Source organism: Dromiciops gliroides, chromosome 3 (genome assembly GCF_019393635.1).
Source record: "Dromiciops gliroides isolate mDroGli1 chromosome 3, mDroGli1.pri, whole genome shotgun sequence".
Lineage (NCBI taxonomy): Eukaryota > Metazoa > Chordata > Mammalia > Microbiotheria > Microbiotheriidae > Dromiciops > Dromiciops gliroides.
In genome coordinates this window covers 335,221,715-335,237,362 of record NC_057863.1, presented here as the reverse complement: position 1 = coordinate 335,237,362, position 15,648 = coordinate 335,221,715, and the positions used below count along the sequence as shown (strand labels likewise).

Genomic DNA, 15,648 nt, shown 5'->3' with positions numbered 1-15,648 from the left:
GTTTTGTGGCAGCATTTGTGAGGCCTTTCTCCTCCAGTCTGGTGGGGGAGAAACATGCCAGGTGTTGCCTGTGTCTGCCTGCATTTCCCCGGCAAACTGGCATTTCTCCTGAGCACCACTGCTGCCTGAGCCCTGTCATCCTGATAATCCGAGACGCTTCCCCCTGCTTTGGAAAAGTCCATGATCAGCCGGAGTGCTTCACTCACTGGGGGAGGGGAGGGAAAGCCTGAAAAAGGTGGAAGCCAAATGGGGCTTATTCACTAGATTCTGAAGCCTGCTTCCAGAACACCCCGAACCAGCCCACATCACACACCAGGGCCTTGTCCATTCAGAGGGGCAGGATTCAATAGGGCTTCGTGTGGTGAAGCCTAGAAGAAATAGAGAAGAAAAGAAGGGGTTAGAAGTAGAAAAGATGAGGGGGGGTATGCAGGAAGGTGAATTCTAATGAGGTACTTGTTTTCCTTGAAAGAAAGCCTAGTTTCTCAGACTCGTTTCCCCTCTTCAGGGGGACTAACAGGGTTTCTTTGGGTGAAGGCCACGCTCACCCTAAGAACAAGTGAGCAAGGAAGGTATGAGAGTGAAGGGTTTGTGCTACCTTGGTTTCTGCAGGCCCGGCAGTGGGGATTAGCTGGGGAGGGGCAGGGGTCTGCAGGAGGAGCTCATTGAGAGTGGGATGATGCTGAGTTCATTTAAACTGCAGCAGGAGAACTCAGTACCTGAGATTGTTATTATTTGTCCTTCATTCTGGAAGAGGACCATGACATCAAGGAGGTGATGTCATGACTTGCAGTGAATTGGATTTTAAGGGAGGCAGGGCTGTGCAAGGTCAGCAGCCTCACTCTCTCCTCCAGAGCCATCTCTGTCCAGTGGTGAGATATACCTCAGGACAACTGGAGATGGCTCCAGATGCAAGTGGGAGACCTTGGCCCTTTTAAGATAAGGCCTTTCACAGGTCTCAGTTTGCCTGAGGCAACACCCCATTCAGTGATTTAAAATGGGTAAGAAATGAGGTAAAGAAAGGCCTCTTTTACCTAGTCAAAAAAAAAAAAAGATAGGCCAAATGCGAGCCAAATATTTATACCTTAGAGAGTCTGTTTGAACCTAAAATCCTTAACAATTTGCTGATGGGGACAGTGGAGACCGGGATCTAAAGAGATGATCCAGGGACTCTCTGATGGACACATTGATTATAATACCTAAAGTCCACTGACTCCAGTTACCTGCCAGACCTAGTCCTAAATGTCACATCTTCCCCCCTCTGTCCCCTCATCTTCTCCTTTTTGAGGGACCTAACTTCTTTAATAGTTTAGAATAACAAAAATCTTAATTTGTATCAACATGTAACTTTTAAAAAAACACAGTAGGGGGCAGCTAGGTGGTACAATGGATAGAGCAGTGGCCCCTGGATTCAGGAAGAACCTGAGTTCAAATGCGACCTCAGACGCTTGACATTTACTAGCTGTGTGACCTGGGCAAGTCACTTAACCCCAATTGCCTCACCAAAAAAACAAAAAATCCCCAAAACCCACAATAATAATTTCCTGATATGCTTACCCCCCCAAACCCTCAACTCATAGGTGTGCTTACATGAGCATGTGTACACGACACACAAATATACACATACACATAGACATACACACACGCAGCACATGTATACAGATATACACAAGCACACATATCCAAGATACAATGTACACACTCACATGTGTAATGTATACACGTGTGCAATATGTACATGTGTGCATGTGCAACACATGTGTACAAACACATACATACAACTCTGAAACCTCCCTTTGAAACCAAAGAAAGCATCAAGAGAAAACCTTTGCTCCATGGTGTCATCTCCCACCTCTGACAGAGGGGAGACATGCAAAACTACTTTCAAAAATGGAGAATTTCTTCCTCTTTGCTTGCTTCTATACTCTTTTCCTTCAGTTTTCTTCCCTTTGCCTTGATTTTTCTCTTTCTTTTTACTCCCTCTTTGAAGAGGGGGTAAATTCTCTTTTCATTCCTTTTCTTCCCTTCTTTCATCTCTATCCCTGTTCTCTCCTCTCTCCCCTCCCCATCTTCTCTCTCCGATTTACCTCTGCCCTTCCCTGGTTTTTTTCTGTTATGTTCCTTCCCATCATCCCTCCTCTGCTACATCTCTCCCCATCTTCTGCCAACCTTGTCCTTCCCTGAGCACTCACTCTCGCTCGCGCTCTCTCTCTCGCTCTCTCTCTCTCTCTCTCCCCCTCTCCCCCTCTCCCTCCCTCCCTTATTCCCTCCCTCCCCTCTCCCCTCTCCACCCCACCCCACTCTTGCTGTGGGTTCCCCCTAGCACCTCCACTGTCCCCATCCTTTCCTAACACGTTTCTAGGCAGCAGATGTGACAATTCTCTGATGGTGCCATTCTGTGGGCATGAGACTGGGCTTAAATCATACTCCTCTTGGTATTGGCTCTCTGGAGAGCCTACCACTGTGTAATTAGAATGAAGATTTCCCATAAACCGCTTTTGGCTCTGGTGAGAGGCCTTTGGTGAAGTGGGGCCTAAGGCTGTTGCCTTCTGGGTTGACCTGCTGAGTGTGACTGATGAGGGTTTGTTGTGTTCTCTTTGGGAGTGTGATATATAGAAAAATTAAGCTAAAATAGAAGCCCTAAAATTACCCAGAATCTGGGGGTCTCTATGTGGTGAAGTAGACAGAGCACTGACCCTAAAGTCAGCAGAACCTGAGTTCTAATCTGCCTCAGACACTTCACTAGCTGTGTGACCCTGGGCAAGTCACTTAACCCTGATTAGCTCAAAAAATATTCAGAATGTGATGTTCTTGGTCTGTAAAGGGTAAGAGGACTGCTGATCAGTTCAAGGGACATGAGAACCCTTGCCCTTTCTCTATCCAAAAGCGCAGCTATTGAGAGCTTCTATCACCAAGGTTCCCATGAGTGCTTGAAAAGGGCCAACAACGGGAGGGAAGGTGATGCTCATTTTTGCTCTTTAATGAGGATGTCCTTATTGCAGGACTCCTAACTGAGTCCAGTGGGAGAAAACAGGAGCTCTGGCCTCTAACCTCAGGGATCTCCCCATCTGATAGGAGAGAAGGAGGAGGTTATTGCAAGCTAAAGGAATGTCCTGAACCAAGCTTTTGAGGTGAAGGCAGATAAAGACTTTATAGGCTGGAGTGTGGAGTGGTTAGGGAATTTTGTGGAGATGAGGCAAGGCACGTATTTATGAGTCAGGTGAAGGTAAAAGGTGGTCAAGGGGAAAGGGGAAAGGATTGTTAGAGAGGGCTCTTGAAGCCCATGACTGGGAGTTTGGGTTTGAAATGAGATTCTGTAGTTTGCCTATCTCTCTCTATGCACGACTAAGTGTGCCTAAATAGTCTAGTCTAGGAAAAACCTACCTTCTTTAAAAACATTTCCAGGGGCAGCTAGGTGATACAGTGGATAGAGTATGGGCCCTGGAGTCAGGAGGACCTGGGTTCAAATCTGGCCTCAGACACTTAACATTTACTAGCTGTGTGACCCTGGGCAAGTCACTTAACCCCAGTTGCCTCACAAAACAAAACAAAACAAAACAAAACAAAACATTTCCAGAATGTTCACTACCTTTCATAGTCAGCACCTAACACTTCTGTGATGTGCATAACTATAGGCCCAAAGTCTGCAGAATTGGGTCCTAGGCCAACCTCTGTCACCAAAAAGTAGGGAAGCAAGTTCAGTGGAGTAGGAAGGGTGTGGGAGTAGAATTCAAAAGATTGTAGTTTGAATCTTGGCTCTTCCGACTTAGGCAAGTCACTTAAATGGTCTGTGCCTCAGTTTCTTCATCTGTAAAATGGGAGAGGGGCAAAATAGAGGACCTCTAAAGCCCTTTCTGGGCAGCTAGATGGCACAGTGGATAGAGCACTGGGCCTGGAGTCAGGAAGATTTGAGTTCAAATTTGGCCTCAGACCTTTACTAGCTGTGTGAGTCAGTCACTTAACCCTGTTGGCCTCCATTTCCTTATCTGTCAAATGAACTGCAGAAAGAAATGGCAAACTACTCCAGTATCTTTGCTAAGCAAAGCCCAAAAGGGGTCACAGAGAGTTGGACACAACTGAAAAAACCACTTAACAATAACCAAGCCCTTTCCAGCTGTATAGGCAACCTATGACCACTGCCCTGGTCCTCAGTTTACCCCATTTGCAGAATGAAGGGGCTGGACCATATGATCACGCTATGACAGATATGCAGAGAAACAAACTTAAATCCTTCTGGTTGTGACTGTAGACACCATCTTCCGTGGAGATGATGGTGTATGGCCTGGTCTTCAACTGCTATACTTAAAAAAAAGTAATAATATTTTGTGTGTCCCCCCCCCCATGTGGAATGTACTTAACTTTTCCAAGCAGCCTGAGTCTTCTAATCCTTATTCAGATTTGAAGTTCATATCAAGCAAGCCTCCATTTCCTCAGGCTTCTCTCTTGCTTTCCTGGATCATTTTCCCTCTTCTCTGATGCCTCCAGAACAGAGCTATCATATCTTGGCCCAGCCTCTTTTCCTATCATCCAAGTGATTTGATCCAGATCTTATGAACTGAGGACAAATATAGTTCCCAAGTTTGGAAATCAGTGAGGACAAGTCAGAAGGGGAGGGAAGGAGAAGGAGAAGGGGAAAAGAGGGGGGGAGAGAGAGAGAGAGAGAGGGAGAGAGGGAGGGAGAGGGACAGGGAGAGGGGTAGAGGTAGTTAGTTAGATGTTCTGGCCATTTGACAAATCTTTGACAGTATGTTCATCATAAGATCATAGAGATTTGAGCTGGAAAGGACCCTAGAAATCATTTAGTCCAATCCTTTCTGGAACTGAAAAGTGCAGAAAAGTTTAAGGATTTGTTCAAAGTCATCAAGGTAATAAGAAGCAGAGCCAGGATTTGAACCCAGGTCCTCCTAACTCCAGATTTAACAATTTTTCCAATGCATCATTCCATTCTTTCTCATGGTTTCATAAGCACTTACCCCTGACTCTCTGGGAGAGCAACTCCTCATTGACAATTCCAAAAAGTTACTGCAAGTAGCTAGGGTTACACTAAAAAGTCATAAGTCCCCAAAGGGTCTCAAGAAAGTTTTCCCTTCACATGTCTTCACCAGTAAAAGAAAGTGGAGACTCACTGAGCACCAATCTAAGTAAACAGGAGGTGACCTTCTGAACAGCAGGAGCCAGGAACTGAAGTGGCTAGGAATTCACTTCTGTTCAATAAGAGGATAGTGGTATTGGGGAATGTGGGTAGACCCAGGGCAGCTCTTCTTGCCAAAGGCAGTTATATACCCATATCCCAGAGACATGGAATTTAATAAAAAGTGTCAACAGGAAAAATTAGCCTGATTCTCCTATTCCCCATCCCCCCACAGCAGCCACAATCTCCTCCTTTCCCTATTACTTCTCATTCTCCTTTTTCTTCTTTCTCTTTCTCCTCCCTTCCTTTTCTTTTCTTCTCATTTTCCTCTTTCTTCTTCAAAATTTACCATCATTTTTTGGGAGGCAATTGGGGTTAAGTGACTTGCCCAGCATCACACACCTAGTAAGTGTCTGAGGACAGATTTGAACTCAGGTCCTCCTGATGCCAGGGCTGGTGCTCTATCCCCTACGCCACCAAGTTCTCCCCACCCCTGCCCCCTGTACCATCAATGAAAAAATAAATAATGGTTTTTATTTCAAAATTATAGTCAACTCCTCTCTACATCTTTTCCATGCCCCCTTACCAGTTGTTAATGAAGCTTCCAGAAAGCCCACTCCCATCATGGTACCTTTGTTGTTCTTAAACTTCTGTCTTTCTCTTTTTTAGGGTTTTGAAGACCCCAAGGACAAGTGAGTAATGTGACTTTCTTTGCTTCTCTTCTCCTAACCTCAGGAGCGCTTCTAAGCTGTCCCCATACTGGTCCCCCACTGCCAGAATTCCATCACGAAAGACTCTTCACACCTACACCCTCTCCCTGTCCTCTCTTATCCCAGATGAACCTTAGGGAGCCTACATACAATGCCAGGGAAAAGACAGATCTTAGTCCACTGGGGCATAGCCCTTAGAACTGGCCAGAGAGATCTCTTACTTAGCATACAGGGTGCTAAGTCACTCAGAGGGAGATCTGAGGGCCCAGGCAACTGCTGTGCTCCTATTCCTCTCCCTTCCCCCACGAAACATTTGGCCTCAAGACTGCTTGTCCCTTAAGGGAGGTTCGAGTTCCTCCCTCCTCAGACCCAAGTGACTATTTGAAATTCTGTTCAAGGGCAGGGGGAGGAATGGGCCCTTCTAGAGAGGTCAGTGTTTTGAATGTGTAGAAGACCAGCAACACTGGAGCCTGTTTCAAATTTAAGTCCTGACTCATGTCCTTGCTTACATGTGGTCTTCTGGGTGACTGGGAAGTAACAAGTATGAAAGCAAGAAGAAAGGGGCAAACAGATGGGAGAAAGAGGAAGTAGCCTAGGCTATATCCCCAAGAGAGAGAAAGACATTTCTTGTAGTCCAGTATCCACTCAGCTCCTGAGAAGAGATAAGTACAATTCACTAAGAGTAATTCTAGTTCATTTGGGTAATGGACTCCTTCTCTGAATAGTGTTTTTAAATGCATAGAATAAAATACACAGGAGTGTGAAAGAAATCAATTATTGAAATACCATTATTAAAACAGATTCATGGACCCCAAGTTAAGAACCCATGTTAATTTCTGGTCTTTAATATGTTTAGCCAATTCCTGGCTCCCTGGTTTTAGTTAAGAATTCACAAAGAGGTGAGTTTTCTTTCTTAATGGATGATCACTAAGACCTTTCCAGCTCAAATTCTGTGCCTTATGACCCGAATATCCCCCAGAAATTAGTGCATGTCCTAGAATTACTACCACTGATTTTAGATATGCTAGCAATTCCATCAAATACCCTGACTTTGGAGAATTGCCTACAGGGTCGATGCTATCAACTTTTATTTTGGGTTGAGGTCTCCATCTCTTTTGCAGTGCTGTTAGAACCTTGGGACTTCATTCAACCTAAAAGACATTTATTTAGCATCTACAGTCCCGATCTGGGGCTTTATCGAGGCATAAAAGGGGCCGAGTTCAGTCAACAGAGCACAAGCCCTGACTGGCTTTACCAACCTCGAAAGCCTTTAGTGTAGGCCCAGTGATGGACTGCAGGTCTTTTTTCAAGGGCAAGCTGAATCTCAAAGACTCTCATTCTCACCTTAGCTGCAGGGCGATGACTATTTCAGCAAGAGTGGAAATAGTTCATAGGGGTGTAGATTCAGACTTGGGAGGGGCATTAGAGGTTATCCTATCTAACTCTCTCATTTTACAGATGAGTAAATAGAAGCACGGAGAGAGGCTGAGTGGCTTTCCCAGAGCCACGCAGCTAGTAAGGTATCTAAGCAGGGTCTGAGTCCAAGTACAATGTTGTGTGCATGATACCAGTCTGGAATATTGATAGAGAGCAGTTGTGATCTGGGTCAATAGAGGGAGTACATTTACACCAGTGCCTGGTGAAATATTAAAGTGTTCAGAAACTACTTTGTGCAGGGCATTGTGCTGATACCGAGACTGCAAAGATGAAAAATGGCAGTTCCAATGCAAAAAGAGAAAAGAAAGAAGGTTTTAGAAATCAATAAAATATTCTTAAATACACAAAAGAAAATAAAACCAAGTTCATAAGGGGACACAAATGAATAGGCCAATTGTTTTAAATTTAACATACACTTTAAGAATTTTTTAAAAACATTTTTATTTAAAGTTTTGAGTGCCAAATTCTATCCCTCCTTCTCTCCCTCCCCTCCCCCTCCCTGGGTCGATAAGCAATCAGATATAGGTTATCCATATACCATTACGTAAAACATTACCATATTAGTCATTTTTAATATGAAGACTCGAAAAAAAGAAAAAAGAATGAGAGACAAAAAGTGAAAAACAGCCTGCTTCAGCCTGTTCAATCAATATCAGTTCTTCCTCTGGAGGTGGATAGTATGCTTCATTGGATCATTGTGTTGCTGGGCATAGTTAAGTCATTCACAGTTCCTCAAACAATATTGATGTCACTGTGCACAGTGTTCTCCTGGTTCTGCCCACTTCACTATACATGAGTTGATACAAGTCTTTTGAGGTTTTTCTAAAATCATCCTGCTTGTCATTTCTTATAGCACAATAATATTCCGACATTCCCCAATAGATGGGCATTCCTTTGATTTCCAATTCTTAGCCACTACAAAAAGAGCTACTAGAAATATTTTTGTACAAATAGGGTTTTTTTCTCTTTTTGGGGATGTCTTTGGGATATAAACCTAGCAGTGGTATTGCTGGATCGAAGTGTATGCACTGTTCTATAGCCCTTTGGACATAGCTCCCAATTGCTCTCCAGAATGGTTGGGTCAGTTCACAACTCCACCAACAATGGATTAGCATCCCATTAACATGCCTTTTGTTTTTGTGGGGCAATGAGGGTTAAGTGACTTGCCCAGGGTCACATAGCTAATAAGTGTCAAGTGTCTGAGGTCAGATTTGAACTCAGGTCCTCCTGAATCTAGGGCCAGTACTTTATCCACTGTGCCACCTAGCTGCCTTTTTGGGGGGGGCAGGGCAATGAGGGTTAAGTGACTTGCCCAGAGTCACACAGCTAATGAGTGTCAAGTGTCTGAGTCTGGATTTGAACTCAGGTCCTCCTCAATCCAGGGCCAGTACTTTATCTACCCCAACATACACTCTTATTTTTATTTATTTTTATTTATTTATTTTTGCGACAGGGCGGCTAGAAGGGTTCTGAAGGAATGGAGAGGCTGGTCTTGAACCCAGGACCTCCACACCCTCACACACATTCAGAATCCTTCTACCCACCCTGCCCAACATACACTCTTAAAGAACAAATTGCACATAACACAAGTTCATAATTGCATATCCAATCCTACTTTTCTCTTTGTATATCAAAAAGTTTATATTTGTTCATGATTTTAAAATTCACAACAAAAATAAAAATTTTTTTAAAAATGATAATCCCTGCCTTTACAATCTATTAGAATCATGTACACAAATTACTGGGATACAAGTTTAAATAGGAGTAAGAGCAGCAGGGAGGTCAGACTGACCCAAGAGTTTTGAGGCAGAAGACCACTGCTAGTCAGGGTTAGTGTGGAGAATCGGAGGAAGTTTTATGGAGAAGATGGAATAAGAGCTGACCCGTGAAGGGGAAAGGCAACCAGACAGTGCAGTGGATAGAGCATTAGACTTGGAGTCAGAAAATTCTGAGTTCAGATCCAGCCTCAGATACTTACTGGCTGTGTGACCCTGGACAGGTAACTTAATTCTTTCAGCCTCAGTTTCCTCATCTGTAAAATGGGGATAATGATAGCACCTACTTCCCAAGATTATTGTGATAAAATAAGGTAGTATTTATAAAGCACTTTGCAAACCCTAAGCACTATGCATATGCTGCTACTTCCTCTCCTCCTCCTCCCCTTCCCCCTCCCCATCCCCTGTGAGAGCTGGCTAGTCTCCTTCCCCTTGGCAACAAGGGAGGCAGAAAGAAATGATATAAAAGGAGGGGCCTGAGTCTCCCCTTTCAAGGGAAACCACCAGACATGCCAAGCATCCCTATTTGGGTGGAACAGGACTTATTTGATTGGGCATTGAGGCCTCAAGTCTGTCACTGCTGGGGAATACACACTATGTGACACTCTAGGGAGGAGAAAATGAGGAATAAGAAGCTGCAGGTGGGGGAAAGAAGGCCTTCTGATCCTGGCCGAGGTTTGGATAATTTGGCTCTGGAGAGGCGAGGCCTTGGGCTGCCAAGAGTTGTCAGCCTGCAGCTGGGAGCTCATGTTTGAGAAATGAGAAACTGGTCATGTCTTGCTCCGTTTTTCTAGTCCCTGCCTTCCCAGGCCCCCTCTTCCCTCCAGTTCCTCTGAATAATCCCATCCCTCCTTCTCTGGCTTCTCCCCCTAAATGGGCTGAAGGGTTGGCTGGAAGCTGAGGGCTATAAGTTATAGGTATGCCTTTACTTTAGGAATATGGACTTGTTCATTGAAAAGTTGTGAGTGGGGCAGTTAGGTGGCACAGTGGATAGAGCACCAGCCCTGGATTCAGGAGAACCTGAGTTCAAATCCGGCCTCAGACACTTAACATTTACTAGCTGTGTGACCCTGGGCAAGTCACTTAACCCCAACTGCCTCACTAAAAAAAAAAAAAAAAAGAAAGAAAAGTTGTGAGTAAATGGGGTTATCAGAGAAGCCCAGGAAGCTGTCTTGTCAAAGGAATCCTACAGTGAGACCTTTATGTAAAGTGACTAAACCTTTTGTGATGGGAATGATCATCCTCAAAGTTATTTGCTCTGCAAGGTTCTGATTAATGCCTGTCAGATTTCCTTTATGTGACCCAACCTGTGTTAGTGGAAAAAAAAAAACCCGACATGTTTGGATTTTCTAAGGATTTCAGTGTCCTTTGCTCCTCCCCCTCCACCTTCCCCTAGGGTATGAGACAGGAGTGGGTGGTGTTTTTTGTATTACAGACCCTTCAAGTTTCTATTGTCTTCATAAAAGCATAGTTCATGTCAGGGGTGTAAAACACTCAGTCTTTACTGCGGCTGAATCAGATTAAAATGTAACTGGGGGCAGCTAGGTGTCACAGTGGATAAAGCACTGGCCCTGGATTCAGGAGGACCTGAGTTCAAATCCAGCCTCAGACACTTGACACTAGCTGTGTAACCTTGGGCAAGTCACTTAACCCTCATTGCCCTGCAAAAAAAAAAATGTAACTGGGAAGTATTTAACAAATAAAATAATTCTTTAAAAAGTTAAATTTCTTTAAAAAAATGAAAAATCATTAAAATGAAAATACAATAAAACATAGATGATATTAATGTGTGGTTTTCTAAGTCAGCATGCATCCTTCAGGGACCCTTACGTACGACTTAGTGGTCCCTATTTCTATTTGAGTTTGACCTCACTGCTCTGCTTTACTCCCCACCTTCCCTCCCTCATGCCTCACCTCCAGGGCTTGGTCCGGAAACAAGAACACATGTTCCCACTAATGTAACTTCTCCCTGGGTGGTGTATCTGTCTTGGGTCTGTGCCCCTTCCCCCCCAGGAACACCCAAGAAAACATGAACCCCGAGGATGAGGTGGACGAGTTCCTGGGCCGGGCTATTGATGCAAGGAGCATTGACCGGCTGAGGTCAGAACATGTTCGGAAGTTCCTCTTAACTTTCAGAGAACCTGACTTAGAGAAAAAGGTAACCCAATCCTGGGCAAACAGTGGGATTTGGGGTGGGGGAACCAGCTCCAAAGGGGTAGAACTCAAAACCCAAGCATGCATTCATCTCCCAGACTGACCAGTCTAACTAGGTGACTAGTAACTGACTTAAAATGGTACATCTCAGGAGAAAAAACTCCTTAGGTCAAGTAGGTGAGCTCCCTTTTCTTGGCCTCTGTTTTTCCACCTTTGAAATGGGAGCAACCAAACACTGGAGAGAAGTGGGGTTTTTTAGCCCTTAATTTGTTAGATATTTTGTTATTAAGGAACTGTGCCATCCAGCATTCTTCTAACTAGAGTAAGAGTATGAAAGATACAAGAGACCTCTAGTCTATGCCTTTCATTTATGTAACTGAAGAAACTGAGGCCCCAGAAAAGTAGAGTTCAGAGATACCGAGATACCAAGATACTTAGTGGTGGAGTCAGGCCCAGAGCCCAGTTTTCCTGATTCCTATTCCAGTGTTCTCTCTGCAACACCAAATGACCTCCCCTTGTGAACTGGTGTCGACCCAGGGAATGTCAACTCACTTCAGTGTTAAACTGAGGAGTGCTTAATTAGGAAGATGGATCTACTATGGAAAAACCTTTATGCTTTCCAGAGCCAAAACAAATGACTTCTGGATTAGCCATTGTTTGGGATGATATGTGCCAGAGTTCTGCACCATTAGTTTAGCATGAAGCAGCAGCCAGCTGATAAAAATGGAAAGAGCCTGGTGTCGGAGATAGAGGTCTGGATTCTATTTCTGACCAGGCTAGCCCATTAACTATATTTGGGTGTAAGACACTTAACCTCTTCTGACCTCACTTGTTTCATCTGTAAATTGGGCAAAATACCTACTCTACCTACATCACAGGGTTGTGGTAAGGATCTAATTAAATGACAGCTTTTGAAAGTGCTTTGAAAAGGTCAAGTGCCATGTAAATGTCAATTATAGTTTTATAATTAATCATAGAATCCCAGAGTACTAGAGCTAGAAGGGACCTTGGGAATCATCTAATTCAATTCCTGTATATTACAGATGAGACTTAGGCCAGGGAGGGGCAGTGACTAAAAATAGGAATTAGCCTTATTCGTGCAGATCACTAACAGTTGGCAGAGGAGAATGGGCAAGAGCAATAAGTTCTGGGGGAACAGGCTTTTGGGGCCCTGTGGATCATCACTGCTTTTTAAGTCACGCCCTTGAATGGCTCCTGGTGCTTCCTGCCCAGGAATTTGTTTTGTTTTGCTCTTGTGTGACTGTTAGAGAACAAGTACTGTCTGAGGGAGAAGTCAGAAATCCCCTGGTTACTTTTCCCTAAATACTTGAGTTTGGGGACTACCTTTCTCTTCCTGGTACATGCATATGTCCCTAGGTCCCCAGTGAGTCCTATGTGGGGCCTAGGGGTCATTGTTGTTGTCCTTCCTACTTAAAGGAGACCACAGAGACATCACGACATTGGGGTCGATGTAGTGTGTCCAACTGTGGCCAATCAGACCAAGATGAGCTTGGAAGGCTCTACACAGGTTGGGCACAAATAGTCCTTGCGCACATTTGGGATGGAGATGTCTCTAAATCTGCACATCTTTTGAGCTACTGCAGGGCCCAGGTGTAGGTCAATGGTGAGAGAGGAGAGGAGAACTGACTAGTGTGGTCTAGAGCTATGCGAAGGGCAAGAGGCTCCAAGCTAAACCAACACAAAACCCACCACCAACAACAACTTCTGTTTATGTTGGTGGATCAGTCACAAATTATTATTTTGGCCCCAAACTATGATTTCATTGGTATATGAAAATTCCAGTGAGAAAACCTTCTACCAATGTACCTCTACAATGCAGCTTATAGCCTGGGAGAGTTGCCTAGAGCACTGAGAAGTTAAGTGATTTGTCCAGGGTCACACAGCCATTACTGTCAGAGAAAGGCCTTGAACTTGGGTCCTCCTGAATCAGAGGCAAGCTCTCTACCAACTGTGCCACATTGCTTCTCTCTGAGAGGGTAGTATGACTGTTAGAAGAATGTTAGAACTGAAAGAGACTTTACCTTAGAAATCATCTAATTCAACAGGCTCATTTTATAGATGGGTAAACTAAGGCTCAGAAATGACATATCTTGTCAAAGATCATATACAATTTTATTGCTTTGACTCAATGACTTTCTACTTGTGGGCAGAGAGAGTTATAGAATAAGTTAGACAGACTGCCTTCAGGGCATACCAAAGTAATAAGAATTATAAAGTCTAAGACATTTGGGAAGAACTCCACACCTTTCCTGTCCCCCAACACATTACAACCAATCTGGGTTGGTTATCCCCATCTAGTGATGCTACTAGGACATTAACCCTGTCATGAAAGATTGGCTTTGTCAATTGATGTGGCCCAAGAGGGACTCATCAGAGTGAATTATGGAGTCAGTGTTGACTGATTCTACATTCCAGATGCCTTTCCAAACCTCTCCCTTTCCTCCTCTCAGTACTCCAAGCAGGTGGATGACCGCTTCGGTGCCTACGTGGCCTGTGCCTCCCTTGTCTTCCTCTTCATCTGCTTTGTCCAGATTACCATCATGCCACAGTGAGTACTTCCTCTGCCCCACTCTTGATTGTAAGCATCCTAGGTCTCAGAAGGGTAGGGACACTTGTTTCTCTAGCCACCAAAGCAAATTTTAGATCCAGAAGCAAGATTTACTTTATGATGTCGTCACATGACAGGTAGGAGCTAAAGGGGCTAGTGTTGGACTTTGGAGAACAAAGTCTGAATCCTGCCTCAGACATTTACTAGCTGTGTGACCCAGGACAAGTGGCAAAAGGGGAAAACACTGACTGATGTCTTAGTTGTGATATGTTAGTTAAAATGCCAGGCACTATATGTGCATTTAGTCACACTAACATTCATCCAGTTCATTCACGGGCCCTATGCTATGTGGTGGTTCATTGTTTCCATATTTGTCTATACTGAAATGAAGTCACTAGTGCTATCAAAAACCTTAGAAGAAAAGAAGTAATTGTAATATAAGTAGACCTATCACATTCCATATGCATATTAAGCTCCCCCTCTGTGCATAATTGCATATAATTCATTACTCCAACAACCCTTATCTGCTTCTGCAGTAACTTAGATCGATAGATTGGGTTGCCTCGGTTTCCAAATTGTGCTGATGTCATTTTATCCTCCCTCAGAATTGACTGAAGTTAGTCTCTCACAACTCCCCCCTCTAGGGAAACTTAAAAATCCACTTTAAAAAGTATTTCTTTCCCTATTAGAAAAAATGTCTTTTTCCCCTTCACATGTTGGTTTAAGACAGTTAAGTGCTGGCACTTGGGGGAGTCTGGAACAAATACCAGGCTTAAATGGCTGCTGAGTGTTCACTTTCATGAGGCTTTCATTCTCCTTTAATCCAGCAAACACTACTTAACATCTCTGGGCCCAATCTTCTCTTCCTGAAAGAGAAGGAATTTCAGAAGACTTTAAAGGTGTGGTTTTTTTGTTTGTTTTTGAACACCTAGGTGTGGAGAGACTGACAATTCAAAAATGAAATGCACTTGCTGCCATTATTTTCCCTCCCTGGGGATTCCCCCAGGCACAGGCAGGCTGGTATCTATCATCTATAATTGTGATGTCCCTTTGAAAGGGAGGAGGGAGGCTTTGAGAGCTCAAACCCATAGGCTATTTCCTGTTGAAAAGGCTGTGATTGAAGTGGAAAAAAATGGAAATAGGATTTCTTAGAAATTGGACATGGAACAGGGAAGATGAAATATTATTTTCACCTGTTATAGGAATTAGGAGACAATGGAAGGGAATAGGTTTTGCAGATCCTCACTCTTCCCAGGGATATATGGGTCTAGTCTATCCCCTAGCACCACGGACAGATGCCAGTAGAGTTCACCCAAAGACTCTCAGTGTGAGATGGTGCAGCACATTTCCAAAAACGGCTGACATTTTTTTAATCTAACTTTAATTTTTTAAATTTCTTATTAAGTAAAAATATACTTCTGCATATTTTAAGGGAAGAATAAATAAAACAACCATATTTCAGACAAACCCCACATACAACAATCCATTTTTCATAGATTTTGCATTGACTGTGTCCAGTATGCAAACTCTGCTCACCTCTGTCTCTAGATCTGATCCCTAGATCTCTTCAAGACTTAGCTCAGAGGCTACCTTCTCTGGGAGGCTTCTCCTGATTCCCCAGTTATTGGGTCCCTTCTTCCCCTCCCCCTACTGTTACTTTTTAATTTACTTTGTGTACATGTTGTGTGTCTCCCTATCTCTCCCCTAGAATGTAAGCTTCTTGAGGCCAAGAAGTATTTTGTTTTTGTCTCTCTATCCCCAGTGCATAAGAGTGCATGGTATATAATAAATATTTAACAAATGCTTTCATGAATGAAGAAATGAATGTATGAATAAAAATTAACCAAGTGATGGAAGAATGGTTAAAATACTGAA

The 15,648-nt window shown here is 43.7% G+C and overlaps 1 protein-coding gene across 1 annotated transcript in view; it reads left to right on the top strand.

Annotated features, from left to right (window-relative positions):
- The window catches only part of ADCY5 (adenylate cyclase 5), a 281,975-nt gene that overhangs the window by 229,133 nt on the left and 37,194 nt on the right, over positions 1-15,648 (top strand). The window contains 3 exon segments of the mRNA XM_043992942.1: positions 5,798-5,820; positions 11,064-11,208; positions 13,676-13,773. Of these exon segments, the coding sequence (XP_043848877.1) occupies positions 5,798-5,820; positions 11,064-11,208; positions 13,676-13,773 (266 nt within the window).